This window comes from Raphanus sativus, chromosome 9 (genome assembly GCF_000801105.2).
Source record: "Raphanus sativus cultivar WK10039 chromosome 9, ASM80110v3, whole genome shotgun sequence".
Classification (NCBI taxonomy): domain Eukaryota; kingdom Viridiplantae; phylum Streptophyta; class Magnoliopsida; order Brassicales; family Brassicaceae; genus Raphanus; species Raphanus sativus.
In genome coordinates, this window is record NC_079519.1 from 12,994,919 (window position 1) to 13,013,595 (window position 18,677).

The 18,677-nt window shown below is 44.0% G+C and overlaps 1 protein-coding gene across 1 annotated transcript; it reads left to right on the forward strand.

Annotated features, from left to right (window-relative positions):
• Nucleotides 1-543: 543 nt before the first annotated feature.
• LOC108828109 (exocyst complex component EXO70B1) lies at nucleotides 544-3,043 on the forward strand. Its single transcript, XM_018601680.2, has one exon. It carries the CDS (start codon nucleotides 733-735, stop codon nucleotides 2,797-2,799), a length of 2,067 nt encoding a protein of 688 aa, XP_018457182.2. The 5' UTR covers nucleotides 544-732; the 3' UTR covers nucleotides 2,800-3,043.
• The last annotated feature ends 15,634 nt before the right edge of the window (nucleotides 3,044-18,677 follow it).

Genomic DNA, 18,677 nt, shown 5'->3' on the forward strand with positions numbered 1-18,677 from the left:
CTCTTTGCCTCCTCTGTCTCCGATGAGGGAGTTTCTGTCTTGCTCCCCAAAGCCGAACACAGCTGTGCATTAAATTCACGTCATTTTCAAACTCAACGCTCAATAAAGTTGTTCAGATCTAAGCCGCTGGTTCAAAAAGGTTTCATCAAATCCAACGGTCAGTTACAAAAAGCAACATACCTCATCTTTATTGATATCAAACCGATCGGACAGCTTCTAAACCGAACAAAAAAACCAAACCAAAATCGGGTCTGCCTTAAGTGAGGGTATAAGCGCGAAAGCACACTGCTACAGACAAAAAAATGTGCCTCACAAGCGCAATCTGCCTCTTAGTGTAACGAAAACTCAAAATGTGCCTTTTACGGCAATCAACTCAATAAAAAACACACAGAAACCTAAAACATTTTAAATAGAAGTTAAGGCTCAAACTCAAAACATCACTAATGTATTTCTTCTCAATTTGAAAAGTAAAATGAACCGGAAATGACCGGTATATACCAAAAAGGGGTACTATGATAGGGTCAAGGGAAAACGTAAAAAGACTTATGCTTTCTGGAAAGACCAAAGTCGCCCCTTGTCTTCCCATTTCGCTGTCATTTTTTCCTCTCAAACCCTAGGCTCCTCCTCCCTTCTTCGATCTCCCTCAAATCTTCATCTGTTCACAAACCCCCCTTCCTCTCTTAATCGTGTATTAAGCTGTTCCGTTTCTCTCTACCAGGCGTCGTTTGGTAGATGGCTGCGACAACAACCCCGGCGGCGGCAAGCATCAGCGCCGGAGCAGGATCCAATGGTGGAGCTGAGGATCGTGTCCTCGCGACGGCGCAGCAGATCGTGAAGAGCCTCAACACACCGAAAGAGGTCCGCGAAGATATGATGCTCATCTTCTCCAGCTTCGATAACCGCTTATCCAATATCAAGACGGTGATGACCGACCAAAACGACGCTCTTCTGGCTCGCTTAGAAGCCGCGGAAACGGTTATCCACCGCTGGGACGGCGGTAACGACTCCTCTCGCCACTCGTCTTCGTCTTCTGGTAACCACCACCGTTCCTCTTCGTTTTCTCTTTCCTTCGACGGATCTCCGGATGAGGCCACGGAGTTTCTGTCAGCTGTTGATGAGATTATCTCTCTCCTTGTGGATCTCTCCTCTGAGAACAAGCCTGATATGGTAGACCGAGCTGATAGTGCTTTGCAGATGGCTATGTCTCTGCTTGAGGATGAGTTTAGACGGATATTGATCCGGAACACCGTTCCTCTCGACGCTGAGAGACTCTACGGCTCGATGCGTCGTGTTACCTTGTCCTTCGCAGACGGCGATGTTACTGAGGATTTTGAGAATTTTGGATTGGTTGCTAACGGTGATGGAGATGGTAGTGGTAGTGGGAGTAGGAGGAGGCTCTTTCACGAGAGAGGAGGAAGCATTGGATGTGATCTTTGGGTTGATTTGATTAACCCTACTGCTGTTGAAGATTTGAAAGAGATCGCGGAGAGGATGATTCGAGCTGGATATGAGAAGGAGTGTGTTCAGGTGTATAGCACCGTGAGGCGTGATGCCTTGGATGAATGCTTGATGATTCTTGATGTTGAGAAGCTGAGTATAGAAGAAGTGCATAAGATTGATTGGAAGTCCATGGATGAGAAGATGAGGAAGTGGATTCAAGCTATGAAGATCACTGTTAGGGTTCTTCTTGCTGGCGAGAAGAAGCTGTGCGACGAGATTTTCGACGGTTCGGAGACTAGCAAAGAAGTCTGTTTCAATGAGACGACTAAAAGCTGTGTGATGCAGTTGTTGAACTTTGGAGAGGCTGTGGCTATAGGGAAAAGATCATCGGAGAAGCTCTTTAGGATTCTTGATATGTATGACGCTTTGGCTAATGTGTCGCAGACTCTAGAGGTGATGGTCACTGACGCTTTTGTGTGTAAGGAGACTAAAGATGTGTTGGATGCTTTAGGTGATGCTGCGAGAGGGACGTTTGTTGAGTTTGAGAATAATGTGAGGAACGAGACGTCAAAGAAACCTACGATAAACGGTGAGGTTCATCCCATGATACGTTATGTGATGAACTACATGAAACTGATTGTGGATTACGCGGCTACCTTAAATTCGCTTCTGGAGAACGATGAGTCAGATGGTTTATCTACGGATGATGATGGTACAGAGGAGATGTCCCCTCTTGCTAAACGAATGCTGAGGTTGATTACGTGCTTAGAATCAAATCTGGAAGAGAAATCAAAGCTGTATGAGGACGGTGGGCTGCAGTATGTGTTCTTGATGAACAATATTTACTATGTTGTTCAGAAGGTGAAGGACTCTGAGCTGGGTAAACTCTTGGGTGACGATTGGGTTAGGAAGCGAAGAGGGCAGATACGTCAGTATGCTACTGGCTACCTCAGGGCTTCGTGGAGCAAGGTGTTAGCTGCTTTGAGGGACGAGAGTATGGGTGGAGGCTCAAGTGGTAGCCCAAGTTATGGACAGAGAAGCAACAGTTCAAGCAGTGCTTCGAAGATGGCATTAAAGGAGAGATTCAAAGGTTTCAATGCTAGTTTTGAAGAGTTATACAGGCTTCAAACAGCTTGGAAGGTCCCGGATCCCCAACTGCGTGAAGAATTGAGAATATCAATACAAGAGAAAGTGATTCCGGCTTACCGGGCATTCTTTGGAAGGAACAAGAGTCAACTTGAAGGTGGTAGGCATGCGGGGAAGTACATAAAGTACACACCAGATGACCTGGAGAGTTACTTACCAGACCTATTCGAAGGAAATCAAATGGTAATTCACCCCAGAAGGAAAAGTTCTTAAGAGGAAGTGCAGGCATTGGGAGACGGCTCTTCTTACTGGAAGGAGAATCTTATATGTATGAAAGATGACAGTGGTTGGCAGGTAATTTTATAAATCAGGGGTTTTAAGTTTATATATATGTTAAAAGTCAGAATTTATACCCTTCTCTATACCGTGTCTAAATTCTTGTGTACATGTCTTAATACTTCTTTATCATGTTATGGAACCATGGGTTTTCTATATATTGACTGTGCTCTTGGGTCAAGTGTGGTGTTTGCTCTGTTGTTGATGTTGAGATCACACAGAGGAACTTGTGGCGAGAAGTACATTTATTACAGGTTGTAACTTGAGTGTTTTCTCGATAATACATGGTGTTTTCTCTGTTGTTGATTTTGAGTCGAAAGAGCAAACCTGTTGTTAGTTTGGTTGATTGAGAATATAATCTTAGGGGTCGGCAAAAAATCCGAACCGTTCCAACCGAAGTTAAACCGATCTAAACGAAACCATGTTCTTTATATAATCCAATTGATTCATGTTTTAATCAACCCAAATGATTTGGTTTGGTTTGGGTTAAAACTGAGTTAAACCGATTAACCAATATATATTTTATATTTATAATATATATACACATATATATGTATATATATATATTAATTTACTTATTGTAAATTCTAGTTAAAGTTTTGTTTTTCATTTTTTAACTTCATATATTTTTAAAAAATTCCATATATGATTTTTTTTTTTGAAAACAAAACTCCATATATGATTCATTTTTTTTTTGGTCAACTACTCCATATATGATTTAAATAATACTATTATATATATTTTCTAATCTTAATACCTAAAGATTGTACTCAAAATAAAACTTAAAAACTATAAGCATGTAAATCGTAGCTGTTTCCTCTCGTTTTTTTTCTTTCTAAAATCCATCGTTTAAAGATAAAATTATGTAACAAAATTATTGTTTGGTATTTTTATTTTTTGGATACATTGTTTTTTCTACTTTTAGTAATGAATTTTTTAGATAACAAAAATTATATTTCCACTCTATCTTTTATAGTTCGTATACCCAAACTACATCGAATTGAATTAAACCATAATAAAGTAAACTGAACTAAATCAAAACAAAACCGAACTAAAACTAAATCAAACCGCACTAAACCGAACCGAACTAACTAAACTAAACTAAATTCAAACCGAATCCAAATCAAAGCTATTTTGACTGGATTGAGTTTTATAAAACCCAAATTAATCAAACCGATATGCCCACCTCTAGAATATATTAGAGGTTGTAACTTCAGTGTCTGTACTCTGTATTTAAGATTTGGTAGTTAAGTGAAGGTGAATTGTTTGTTGCATTTAGTATAAACTTCGGTAAAAGAATATATTAAATATATTTTAAAGAGCTATTCACACTCATTTATTTTCACGTATTTCATATATAAAGTGTACGAAGAGAAGAGAAGAGCAGCTGCATTGGCTCAAGGGAGTGAAGGCAGTGCTTTTAGCACAGTGGTCACTTGACCCATGTGATTTTTTAGGAACAAAAAAATTTACTTGTATTTTGAAGAAAAAAATTGAAAAATTATCACCAACTTAACTTATTGACCCACGTAGTAGATGCTTATAAGGAAATTGACCCCTCTAAATGCTTCGGTTGGCTCCGCCACTGGCTCAAGGTTGTATAATAAAAGGTTTGTGTAACACATGATTATCGCTTCTGCATGTGATTATAGACAAAACCCTCTTAGACTTGAGTGTTGTGTCAATGTTTAATCTTTCTCGTGTTTTCATTTCGTAAAACAAATCCTTAGAGAATCAGGGAGCTGTTCAAAAACGTTGAGCCCGCAGCGAAACTGAATAGTGTTAGTAATGTTAATGTTGAGGTTCTGGTCGAACCCTCTTTTCATCTTATTATATTTGTATTGGGACATCGCTGTAAAAGGTTACATAGGGCAGGGATATCCTTACAACAAAAAACAAAGATTTAAAGCGCAATCCTCTTTTATAGGCCATTCAAGGAACCGTTATTTTGTTGAAATTTGCGGTCCCTCCTAGATGTTAGGAAGACTGTGAAAACTTGGTCAGACATGTCACCATCTTTCTCACGAAAACGGTCTCTTGGCATTTTCAATGGTATCTGAAATGTTATAATTCTCCAACAAAGATTGAATAGGTGATCTCTTACGAATAATTAAAATTGAATGATTTATTGTTCGCCATATTATATACTGAAGGAGTAAAGCAACCTACAAAACAGAGGGTTACGGATTGATATTTGGTTTACCGTTGAGTTTTGAGAGTATTCTTGTATAATCTATGAAATAGAATCGAACTTCTAGTATTAGTTTGACTAACTACAAATTGACCAGTTATTTTTCTCTCAGAATTATCCTACAGTTATTTATATTGTTCCCACTTCCATACAAATTTCAAAATTATTGATTTTATATTTACAAACCAATTAGACATGATATCACATCGAAATAAAACAAAACTACACGATGTGAATCAAATTCTCTCGTGACTGTAAGATCCAAACCCGGCCAGCAAAGCCACGGTGGATGCCTCACGTCGCTTGGTCCACACACTCACCGAATCTCTCAATTTTCCGTGCTAAATATATAATTTCGCCTAAGGGCGAAGACTAACTCAGATCTTAGCTCAAAGACTACCTTAGTCATTTCCTAACTTAGATCAATTCAACTCATGCACATCGGAATAACATCTATCAACCATTGGTCTAAACCAATCTAATACTTGTCTGGCTGAATCACCTTAGCCTTGGTTAGTTCACTCAACTACCATCAGCTCCAAGGTCGATCCTAAGTTCAAACCAAGTCATACAATCTGAGGTTCCATTCCCTAACCATTCTATCTAGATTTAAGCATCATTGCTAGATCATACCTTTGCCACATCAACGGAGCTTGTTAGCTCATTGCCTCAGCTTGTTAACTAGCTCGTCCAGCTCAGCTGAGCTGAACCACTTTACTTGAGCTTCATACACTCTCGTCCGGCTGATCGAGCTGCGAGGCAGCTTCACCCAGCTCTCCGTCTACTCGTCTAGCTCTCCTGTGTCTTCGTAAACCCTTCCCTTGGTTACTTAGTCATTCAACCAGCCATTTCCACAGACCAAGTACCTTTGGAAAGTCTTCAGCTACAAAAACGACCTCAGACAAACATGCTCCAAAAATTAATTAAAATTCATGAAAACTCCTGATAAATCTCAACTAAGTGATTCTCATACTCATAATCCAATGAATCGACCCAGACCATATGGATTCTGATCATGATCAGTCCAACCGATCAAAAGTTGACATCATCAAATCAATTCCTAAAAACTAAATAAAATTCATGACAATTCATGATAATTCTCAACTAAGAAAATGGTCTAATCAGAATTCTCAGAACCAGTCTCGATCCTATAGATCTCGACCCAAATCACCTAAACCGGCCAAAGTGACCATCCTTAAATCAATTAGATAAAACTCATTAAAAACCATGATAGTTCATGATAAATACCCATTAAGAGTTTACCATAATCGGATCTGAACAATTCCTTCAGGAACTATCAGATCTCAACTTACCTGCCCAACCAAGGCAATGGAGAGATTTCTCTGAACCGGCCAAGCCGTGGTTCAGTGCCTCAATATCTAAACTACAAAGCATATGATTAATAATGCCCACCAGGTCCTGAGTCAATAAATCAACCACCCCACATGATTCAGAACTGATGAGTCTTCACATTTACCTAACCGGCCATGGAACAATGTCCCAATGAACCTGATCAGTCTTACTCTTCTTCATGGCTCTCAGCCAATCCTTTGCACATAGCTTACCAACCCAAGGTTGATAACTATCATACCATATGATTCCATTACCTTATTTCCACAGACTAAAGCCATTGGTAATGAAAAAACCATATATCTGGTTCACTTATGAACCACCATGAATCACTAACTGATGCATAGCATCTAATTACCATTCCACATGGATGAATTAGGTCCACTATGATCCGCCCCTTTTCTGAAGGTCTGTATCCCTACAATACATCACAATATATGGTCTCCAAGGGCGTGCCATACTTGGCCTCATCCAAGATCAAACACAACCCAAGTCGTGCATCACTTTCTCCTTCAGTGCCCAAGAAACTACCTTTCTACACACATCTGCCTTCAAAGCTGTCTCAATCATTGGAAGTGCATTCCGTCCCTCCATCTTCTCTCCTGGCTATTTTCGTGTATAGTCAGGATGTAGAGGAAGCCCAAGACATGGCAAGCCATAATCAAAACACAGCAGAGGGTCGTTCTCAACTCCCCTCTTGATTGCCCTCAAAACTGCCTCTTTGCTGCCTTCAAACCACCCTTAGTGTTGGATGGTGCAAATCCGACCATCTCTCTCTTTTTCTCTGGTTTTCTTTGTGTTTTAGGATTTAAAATGAAGTCCTGGAGTGCCTGTAAAGGCACGGACTTGCCTTCATTATATAGAAGAAGGGGTAGTTACTTCTTAACCATTGCATCTCTTCGGTATTATTTTCTGGCCATTTGATTTTATCAATGGCTCAAATCACACCCATTCGCTTATGGCAGTTGGCTGACGCCCTGGGCTTGTCAAAACACTCATGGACATGTCTAAAACAAACCCAAACCGAATGACAAGCCACTGGCCCCATCCCAAGAGCCCACCGGCCCATCGACACACATGGGTCACCCACATGGCCCGACCATGACCCGGACCTGGCCCAACCGCCCAAGACTTAAACACTCAGTCCAGCTGAGTTGGGCTGATCCCCAGCTGACCCAGCTGAGTGAGTTAGTCCATCCAGCTCAGGGAGCTGACACACTCTGCTTGAGATGCAAGTGAGCTTCATCCAGCTGGTTAAGTTTCTTGCTTGCATCGCCCAGCTGTGATACAATTTGTCTAGCTTCTGTTTGCTTGTTTCCTTCTTGGTTTAGCTATGTCTCAGCTTCCTGTGCCCTTAACCTTACTTTCAGGACATGATACCCTTGTGTTTAAGTCACATGACCTGATTGGTGCATCTCCTCGCACCATGGCTGATCCTAACGATTATCCAGGATCGGGGACATGACAAGTCTCCCCCACTTGCGATGGATTCGTCCTCGAATCTAGTGGTGCTGACATTTCATTTTATAACAAAGGTTCCAACTAAACTCTTTCCATCCTGCACATACACAAAAGTTCATGATCCCAGTCACAACAAACTGGATAATTCCTTAACTGACCACATCCTATCCCAGCTTGGCCTATGGCGATCTCAGTCCCTACTAGACTAAACCACCTTATACTTGACATATGTCCATCACCAGACATAGTCATACTTGGATCCTAGTCCACTCTTGGACTTAATCCGATTCTGGTCCTGTCCACTATGGGACTCCACCGTCTCATTCCAACCATAGGTCAATCTGCGATTTGGTTGTGCTTCGATCCTCGTCCCTCTCTGGGTTTGATCGTTTTTATTCCAACCATAGGTCAATCTCCGACTTAGTTGTGCTTCGACCCAGGTCTCCTCCCGGACGGGGTCGACTTCAGCTCGGCCATCTCGGCAGGAGCCATGCGGTATGATGGGTTCTTTGACATTAGGGCCGTCCCTGGTTCTAGTTCTATTATGAACAGGTCAACCCTATCAGGGGGAGTGCCCTGTAGCTCCCGAAACACATCCTCGAACTCAATGACCAGAGGTATCCTGTCCGGGCCACCAACCCCTACGACCTCCTTAGTGGTGATTGTGGCCAAATAAGCTTCACAACCCTTCTCAAGCATCCTTTCCGCACGGATCGCTGATACCACTAAGCATCCAGAGGTCGGATTAATACCTTGGTACTTGATCGGGGGTCCACACGCACTCTTAAACTGCATCCTTCCATGATGACAGTCCAAGGTGTGTAAGACCCGAACCCGGCCGGCTAGGCCGCGGTCGATGCCTCACGTCGCTCGGTCCATACCCTGACCGAACCACTAAATTTTTTGATCTTTATCTATACTTTCGCCTAAGGGCGAAGTCTATCTTAGACCTTAGCTTAAGACTACCTTAGTCATTCCCTAGCTTAAATCCTTTCAACTTATGCACAGCGGAATATTCTCTACTTAACCATTGGTCTAAAACCAATTTAACACTGGTCAGATCGAATCACCTTAGCCATGGTCAGTATACACAACTACTACCAGCTCCAAGGTTGATCATGAACCTAATCCAGGTCATACAATAACCGAGGTTCCATTCCCCTAACCATTCTATCTAGATCTATGCAACATTGCTAGATCATACCTTTGCCACATCCACGGAGCTTGATAGCTCATTGTATCAGATGACTTAGCTGTTTAGGTAGCTCATCCAGCTAGCTGAGCTGAACCACTTCACTTGAGGTTCTCTACTCTCTTCCAGCTGATCGAGCTGCGAGGTAGCTTTGCCTAACTCTCTGTCCACTCGTCCAACTCCCTTATACCTGTATAAACTCTCCCCTTAGGTACTTAGTCATTCAACCAACCATCCCCACAGACCAAGTACCTTTGGGAAGTCTTCAGCTGCAAAAACAACCACAAGCAAACATGCTCCAAAATTTAATTAAAATTCATGATAATTCATAACTAAGAGAATGGTCAAGTCAGATTTCTCAGAACTGGCCTCGATCATACTGATCTCGCCCATGAGCAGCCCATATGGCCATAACTGACCACCTCTAAATCAATGAGATAAAACTAATATTTCACCATGACAATTCATGATAAATACCCATTAAGAGATATTTTAAGTCGGATCCTAACAATTCCTTCCGGAACTATCAAATATCCACTTACCTGCCCAACCAAGGCCATGGAGAGGTTTCTCTGAACCGACAACTCCATGGTTCAGTACCTCCATGTCTGAACATCATAGAATAGGATTAATAATGCCCACCAGTTCCTGAGTCAATCAACCAACCACTCCACATGACTCAGAACTGATGAGTCTTCACTCCTCCTAACCGGCCATGGAACTATGTTCCACTGAACCTGATTAGTGTTGCTCTTACCACTGGTGCATCCTTTGATCAATCAGATCAGACACCATGATCCATCATCCATGGATCAGGTCGTCCATCCTTGCCCATGATCAGATCACACACAGCCTTCCTTGTATAAACACACCAGCACCATACTTGTGGTCCATACCAACAAGTACTAGCCTTACTCCTCTCATTTGCTTGCTGTTGGATCCAAACGAATTGGACCTTACACTCCACATGGTTCCTCTGGCTCTAGGACTCCCATGTGTCTAATCAGTGGGTCGGAATCATGGTTCACACCATGATCAAACCCAACACCAAACCATGATCCATCATTGATCACTATCCAATGAACAACATCTAACCATCATCCCACATGGATGAGTTAGATCAGTTATGATCCGCCCCTTTGTCCAGGGTCCTGTATCCCTACAATACATCACCATATATGGTCTCCAAGGGCGTGCCATACTTGGCCTCATATGCACCTCAAGAGACACCAACATAAACCACAAAGTAATCATATGTACATGTTACCTTATACTTGATCTTACTAGATCTTGTGCTTCCTGTATCATGTCCGGCCATGCTCCTCCATTGCATGCCTCTACCAAGCCTTATCATATACCTCCAGTATTGATAAGACCCAATCATGGGTCGCACCCATCATCCATTTCATGGAACTTCCATGAAACCAGTTTCTGCACTTCATCCACCTTCAAGGTTGTACATGCCTTTGGGAGTGGAGTCCGGCCTTCTCCATTCTCTTCTGACCATTTGCGTGTGTCCCTAAGACACAGAGGAAGCCTAGGGTGTGTTCATCCATGATCAAACACCACCCAAGGGTCGTCCATCACTTCTCACTTCAGTGGCCATGAAACTGCCTTTCTACACACCACTGCCCTTAAGGCTGCTCTTGGACTTTGAGAGTGAATCCGGTCATCTCCCTTCTTCCCTGGCTATTTGGATGTGTAGTAAGGATGTAGAGGAAGCCTGGGACGTGTTCATCAATGGTGAAAACCCATCACACGGTCGTTCATAACTTCCCCCTTGATTGCCCACAAAACTGCCTCTTTGCTGCCTTCAAACCACCCTTGGTGTTGGATGGTGCAATCCGACCATCTCTCTCTTTTTCTCTGGTTTTCTTTTGTGTTTCAGGGTGAAGAATGAAGCCCTGGCGTGCCTGCAAAGGCACGGACTTGCCCTCCTTTTATAGAAGAAGTGGTGGTTACTTTCCAACCATTGCATCTCTTCGGTTTCATTTCTGGCCATTGATTTAATCAATGGTCCAGATCACACATGTTCGCCTATGGCGGTTACCAGACGTCCCTGACAGCCCTAACTGCCTCTAGACATGTCACAAACAAGTACTAGCTGGTTGCCCAAGCCTTTGGTCTGATCCCAAGTGCCCACCGGCTCACTGGCACACCCGGGTGGTCCACATGGGCCGACCACTGTCTGGACCTGGCCCAACTGCCCAAGACTTGAACACTCAGTCTAGCTGAGTTGAGCTGATCCCCAGCTGACCAAGCTGAGTGAGCTAGTTCATCCAGCTCAGGGAGCTAGCACACTCTTCAGTGAGCTAAACTGAGCTGCACTACACTTCATCTAGCTGGTCGAGCTTGCTCACTTCATCGCCCAGCTGCCATACACTTTGTACAGCTCCTTTATACTTGTCTCCTTCTTGGTTTAGCTATATCTTAGCTTCCTGATGCCCTTAACCTTACTTCCAGGGCATGATACCCTTGTTTTTAGGTCACATGACCTGACTGTGCGTCTCCTTGCACCATGGTCGATCCTAAGGATCATATCCAGGATCAGGGACATGACAAGTCTCCCCCACTTAGAATGGATTCGTCCTCGAATCCAGTGGTGCTTACTTCCCATATCATGACAAAGGTTCCAACTAAACTCTTTGCATCATCATCCTTGTTCATTTTCACTGATCACCTTTTTGATCAATATATGAACAAGTCTCCCCCACTTGTACACACACTAGAATCCGAACCAAGTGGTCCTTGTCTGTTACATATCGCACAATAACAGACTTGTGTCAACGAACTCAATTTTCTAAGTTGCAATCCTAGTATACACCAAGTCAATTATTCTCTGAGCCTAGTCCATGACTAGATCATTTTCAGTCCTTAAGAACTTACTGCATACTCGAGTCTTAGTAGATTTACCCAATCTCCAAGACACTCGATGTATCAGTCAAGTCTTTAAAGAACTCGATCACATTCCGGTCCTGTCCACTCTGGGACTCCACCGTTTCATTCCAACCATAGGTCAATCTCCGACTTGGTTGTCCTGCGACTCTCGTCCCTCACTGGACTTGGTCGACTTCATTCCAACCCTAGGTCAATCTCCGACTTGGTTGTGCTGCGACCCTCATCCTATACCGGACTTAGTCGACTTCAGCTCAGCCATCTACAGGAGCCATGTAGTATGGGTTTTTTGACATTGGGGCAGTCCCTGGTTCCAATTCTATTATGAACGGGTCAGTCCTATCAGGGGGAATGCCCTGTAGCGCCCGAAACACATCCTCGAACTCACTGACCAGCGGTATCCCGTCCGGGCCACCAACCCCTACGACCTCCTTAGTGCTGGTTGTGGCCAACTAGGCTCAACAACCCCGCTCAAGCATCTTTTCTGCACCGGACTGCTGATAACACTAAGCATCCAGAGGCCGGATTAATACCTTGGTACTTGATCGAGGGTCCACACCCACTCTCAAACTGCATCCTCTCATGATGACAGTCCAAGGTGGCCCGATTCTTGCCAAGACAGTCCATGCCTATGATCACCTCGTGATTCTTAAGGCGGACTACAATCAGATCCGCAGACATTACCCTGTCTGTGATCAACAATCAGATCCGCAGGCATTATCCTGTCTGTGATCAATACCAGGATGTCTCTAACCAGACAATCCCATGTTTCCATCTAGAACAAACCCTTTCCGATCAATCCTGGACTCACAAACCTATGTGTAGCTCCAGTATCGGAAAGTACATGTGTTTCCACACCACTGATCATTAAGTATCTCGATGAGTAAGACATCGGTTTGATCACACATTTGGAAAATGTCCCATACCATTCTCCAAAGTGTCACACTTCTGTGAATGTCCCATACCATTCACAAGAGTGTTTATAATATACCTCAATCCCCATCATACTAAGCCACTTAACATCATATACCCAATCCATTCAAATTGATCTAAGGAATCCTACCTTGGCTTATACTGAGTCCCAGCTGATCCATCTGATCCCAAGCCACTCGTATACTAGCCATGTAGCATCTCCCTTAAACCAACTTGAACCTCGCAAATGCTCACTTGTTTTGAACGGCCACCAAGGATAACACTTACTCCCAAAGAGTGCTGCACGTTTTTTTCAACCTAAGCCACTCTCAGGTTCATGTTACTTCCCTGGTCCAGGTCATCCATAACAGATCTTGCATTGCATTGATCCGCCCAATCCGTCTATTATTTCCAGATAACTAGATCAACCAACCTTCTGTTTCAGGATCTTGCCCTTGGAGAATGCATCTTGGCCAAGCCGGTTCACCTTGGAACTTTCCCGTTCACAAGCATGATACCCTATCTTGCCTCAGCTCCCTCTTGTCTCACCTAGTAAGGTTCCATGGTCGTCTCAGTTTCCAGAAATAATTTTGGTTTGGAACATACTACCTTTGAGCAGTGAGTTGAGCTGAAGTTACAACCCAATCAGAACCTCCACTCATCTGCCTCAAAAGGATCAACACTACTTGAGAAATACTTAGTTCTCATCTGAGCTATGTGCTCCAGCACCCTCAGGTAGTCCACTAACCAAGCTGCCCTAGCTGGTGGATCAATCTAGACCACCTCAGCTACTGGCCCAGCTTGATCATTAGCTGCCAAAACAGCTGCCCAATCAATCGGTTAGTCCTCTCATTGTTTGCAACAATGTTTGGATTAGCCCGGATCACATCACAAGAGGATTCAACTTCCCCTTCCAGCTGCAGCTCAGCTCTCCCCCACTAGAACCTCAGTAGGGTTGAGCTAACTTACAGTCAATCCAGCTTCATTGTTAACTTCCTCCAGCTGAGTCAACAATAAAACTGGTGGATTAATCACATCAGCATCTACTTGTCCGGATGCATGGGTGAACAACCACAACCCAACGATCCTAGAATCAAGCATGCTCTGATACCAACTTGTAAGACCCGAACCCGGCCGGCTAGGCCGCGGTCGATGCCTCACGTCGCTCGGTCCATACCCTGACCGAACCACTCAATTTTTCGATCTTTATCTATACTTTCGCCTAAGGGCGAAGTTTATCTTAGACCTTAGCTTAAGACTACCTCAGTCATTCCCTAGCTTAAATCCTTTCAACTTATGCACAGCGGAATATTCTCTACTTAACCATTGGTCTAAAACCAATCTAACACTGGTCAGATCGAATCACCTTAGCCATGGCCAGTATACACAACTACTACCAGCTCCAAGGTTGATCATGAACCTAATCCAGGTCATACAATAACCGAGGTTCCATTCCCCTAACCATTCTATCTAGATCTATGCAACATTGCTAGATCATACCTTTGCCACATCCACGGAGCTTGATAGCTCATTGTATCAGCTGACTTAGCTGTTTAGGTAGCTCATCCAGCTAGCTGAGCTGAACCACTTCACTTGAGGTTCTCTACTCTCTTCCAACTGATCGAGCTGCGAGGTAGCTTTGCCTAACTCTCCGTCCACTCGTCCAACTCCCTTATACCTGTATAAACTCTCCCCTTAGGTACTTAGTCATTCAACCAACCATCCCCACAGACCAAGTACCTTTGGGAAGTCTTCAGCTGCAAAACCAACCACAAGCAAACATGCTCCAAAACTAATTAAAATTCATGATAATTCATAACTAAGAGAATGGTCAAGTCAGATTTCTCAGAACTGGCCTCAATCATACTGATCTCGCCCATGAACAGCCCATATGGCCATAACTGACCACCTCTAAATCAATGAGATAAAACTAATCTTTCACCATGATAATTCATGATAAATACCCATTAAGAGATATTTGAAGTCGGATCCTAACAATTCCTTCCGGAACTATCAGATCTCCACTTACCTGCCCAACCAAGGACATGGAGAGATTTCTCTGAACCGGCCACTCCATGGTTCAGTACCTCCATGTCTGAACATCATAGAATAAGATTAATAATGCCCACCAGTTCCTGAGTCAATCAACCAACCACCACACATGACTCAGAACTGATGAGTCTTCACTCCTCCTAACCGGCCATGGAACTATGTTCCACTAAACCTGATTAGTGTTGCTCTTACCACTGGTGCATCCTTTGATCAATCAGATCAGATACCATGATCCATCATCCATGGATCAGGTCGTCCATCCTTGCCCATGATCAGATTACACACAGCCTTCCTTGTATAAACACACCAGCACCATACTTATGGTCCATACCAACAAGTACTAGCCTTACTCCTCTCCTTTGCTTGCTGTTGGATCCAAACGAGTTGGACCTTACACTCCACATGGTTCCTCTGGCTCTAGGACTCCCATGTGTCTAGTCAGTGGGTCGGACTCATGGTTCACACCATGATCAAACCCAACACCAAACCATGATCCATCATTGATCACTACCCAATGAACAGCATCCAACCATCATCCCACATGGATGAGTTAGATCAGTTATGATCCGCCCCTTTGTCCAGGTTCCTGTATCCCTACAATACATCACCATATATGGTCTCCAAGGGCGTGCCATACTTGGCCTCATATGCACCTCAAGAGACACCAACATAAACCACAAAGTAATCATATGTACATGTTACCTTATACTTGATCTTACTAGATCTTGTGCTTCCTGTATCATGTCTGGCCATGCTCCTCCATTGTACGTCTCTACCAAGCCTTATCATATACCTCCAGTATTGATAAGACCCAATCATGGGTCGCACCCATCATCCATTTCATGGAACTTCCATGAAACCAGTTTCTGCACTGCATCCACCTTCAAGGCTGTACATGCCTTTGGGAGTGGAGTCCAGCCTTCTCCATTCTCTTCTGACCATTTGCGTGTGTCCCTAAGACACAGAGGAAGCCTAGGGTGTGTTCATCCATGATCAAACACCACCCAAGGGTCGTCCATCACTTCTCACTTCAGTGGCCATGAAACTGCCTTTCTACACACCACTGCCCTTAAGGCTGCTCTTGGACTTTGAGAGTGAATCCGGTCATCTCCCTTCTTCCCTGGCTATTTGGATGTGTAGTAAGGATGTAGAGGAAGCCTGGGACGTGTTCATCAATGGTGAAAACCCATCACAGGGTCGTTCATAACTTCCCCCTTGATTGCCCACAAAACTGCCTCTTTGCTGCCTTCAAACCACCCTTGGTGTTAGATGGTGCAATCCGACCATCTCTCTCTTTTTCTCTGGTTTTCTTTTGTGTTTCAGGGTTAAGAATGAAGCCCTGGCGTGCCTGCAAAGGCACGGACTTGCCCTCCTTTTATAGAAGAAGTGGTGGTTACTTTCCAACCATTGCATCCCTTCGGTTTCATTTCTGGCCATTGATTTAATCAATGGTCCAGATCACACCTGTTCGCCTATGGCAGTTACCAGACGTCCCTGACAGCCCTAACTGCCTCTAGACATGTCACAAACAACTCCTAGCTGGTTGCCCAAGCCCCTGGTCTGATCCCAAGTGCCCACCGGCTCACCGGCACACCCGGGTGGTCCACATGGGCCGACCACTGTCCGGACCTGGCCCAACTGCCCAAGACTTGAACACTCAGTCTAGCTGAGTTGAGCTGATCCCCAGCTGACCCAGATGAGTGAGCTAGTTCATCCAGCTCAGGGAGCTGACACACTCTTCAGTGAGCTACACTAAGCTGCACTACACTTCATCTAGCTGGTCGAGTTTGCTCACTGCATCGCCCAGCTGCCATACACTTTGTACAGCTCCTTTATACTTGTCTCCTTCTTGGTTTAGCTATATCTTAGCTTCCTGATGCCCTTAACCTTACTTCCAGACCATGATACCCTTGTTTTTAGGTCACATGACCTGACTTTTGCGTCTCCTTGCACCATGGTCGATCCTAAGGATCATATCCAGGATCAGGGACATGACAAGGTGGCCCGATTCTTGCCAAGCCAGTCCATGCCTAGGATCACCTCGTGATTCTTAAGGAGGACCACAATCAGATCCACAGGCATTACCATGTCCTGGATCATTGTAGAACTTAAAATCTACACTCAGTATTTTGTAGTGTTTGTAAGTAAACTAGGGAAGTGACAAGAGATGTAGGCAACGATATCCTTAGAACACAAAAGTGGACTTTTATTGATAAAGAAGTCGATTACAAAGAATAACAAAGAGATCGATTATAACAAGGAGGTCGATCAATAGTAAGATCTATAACGAAGTGAGAAAGGTGAAAATGTGTGGTGTGCTCTCTCTCTCTCTAGGGTTTTCGCTGTGTCTTTAGCTTTGATCTCCTCTCTCTTTTATAAGTTCGACTCCGCTATTCTTGTAACTGCTTCCGCGACCTTCTCGACTTCGACGACCTTCCTTTCTACCTTGTTGACGTTGCTGTGGGCCTTGTCCTCTCGGCGCATCTGTTTTGACCATATAGTCTCTAACTAAAGCTAAACATCTTCTCTGTTGTTTTCTTCCGAACAGGTTGATACTCCTTCGTGGTCTTCTCGTTCGCGGCCCACAATCCGAAATAGGCCCAGTAATTTAAAGGAACGAAATTGGGTCCAACATTTGTCCCCCAGCCCAGTCGGTTTACTTTTAAGAAACCGAAAGGGCGATTGCTTTTCCCTTAGTCGCGAATCTCGGGGAGAAGTAGCCACACGTGCTCGTTTGATTTAACCTGTCGGCCACTCTTCCCAGATCGTGCGGTTCTCATTGATCGCGGGGATTGCCTTGGGAACTGTCATTTTTCCTTTATTTATTTGATAGATTTTTATAATGATTCATCTTCTTCTTCTGCTTCGACTTTCTTTCTCCTGCAAACCACTTCCATTCGTTCATATCTCATGGTGTCTCTGAACAAGCCGGGCCTGCTTAATGAAGCCGAGTACGAGGCCATCCTAGAACTTTGGGGGGGGGGGGTTCCGTACGAAGCTGTTATCGATTATCCCAATGGGGATACTCTGGAAAACGTAAGACCATGATACTCTGGAGCTTTCATGTCCCATTTCCGCGACGCTCTCATGTCGTTTCCTCTTCCTTCATTCCTCCTCGAGATCCTTAGATTGGCGTTTACCCAGATTACTCCGACCTTCTAGCGTTATGTTCTGACGACGTTTGTTCGGGCCAGAGAGGAAGAGTTGGAATTTGGTTTAAACGAGCTTAAGCAGCTTTATACCATCAAGCGGAGTAGGCGGCTTCACAGGAACGATACTCATTTCTCCGCGTGTAGGCCGCTCAGTCATTAGCGGCATTCCTAACAAAGACATCTACTGGACGGACAAGTTTTTTGTCTTCGAGATTGATCCGGTGACGGGTTGAGATTTTGACTTTTCTCGGATTCCGACGAAGTGGAATGAGAACATTGGTAAGTGGTTTCTTTTCTTTCCTTTTTTTTTAAAAAAAAGTTAGCACGATTACTTGTCGGATCTTGATCTCGGTTTTTCTTTAGAGTTGTTTGGGACCTCAAAAATGACTCCAGAGCTGCGTGGTTTGATCGCGGCGCTTTGCCGAGGTGAATGCCATTGGGACAGCTTTACTCCGGAGAGGATTCGAGTTGCTTATGCTTTGCCCTTGGCGTGAATCGCGCCGGTCCCCGCCCCGCTTGCGGAACCGATTCGTCCTCGAAGAGACCAGAAGGATAAAGGTGAGTTATTTCCTTGTATTCCATATAGTTCGATAATTTTAATCTGTTGTTG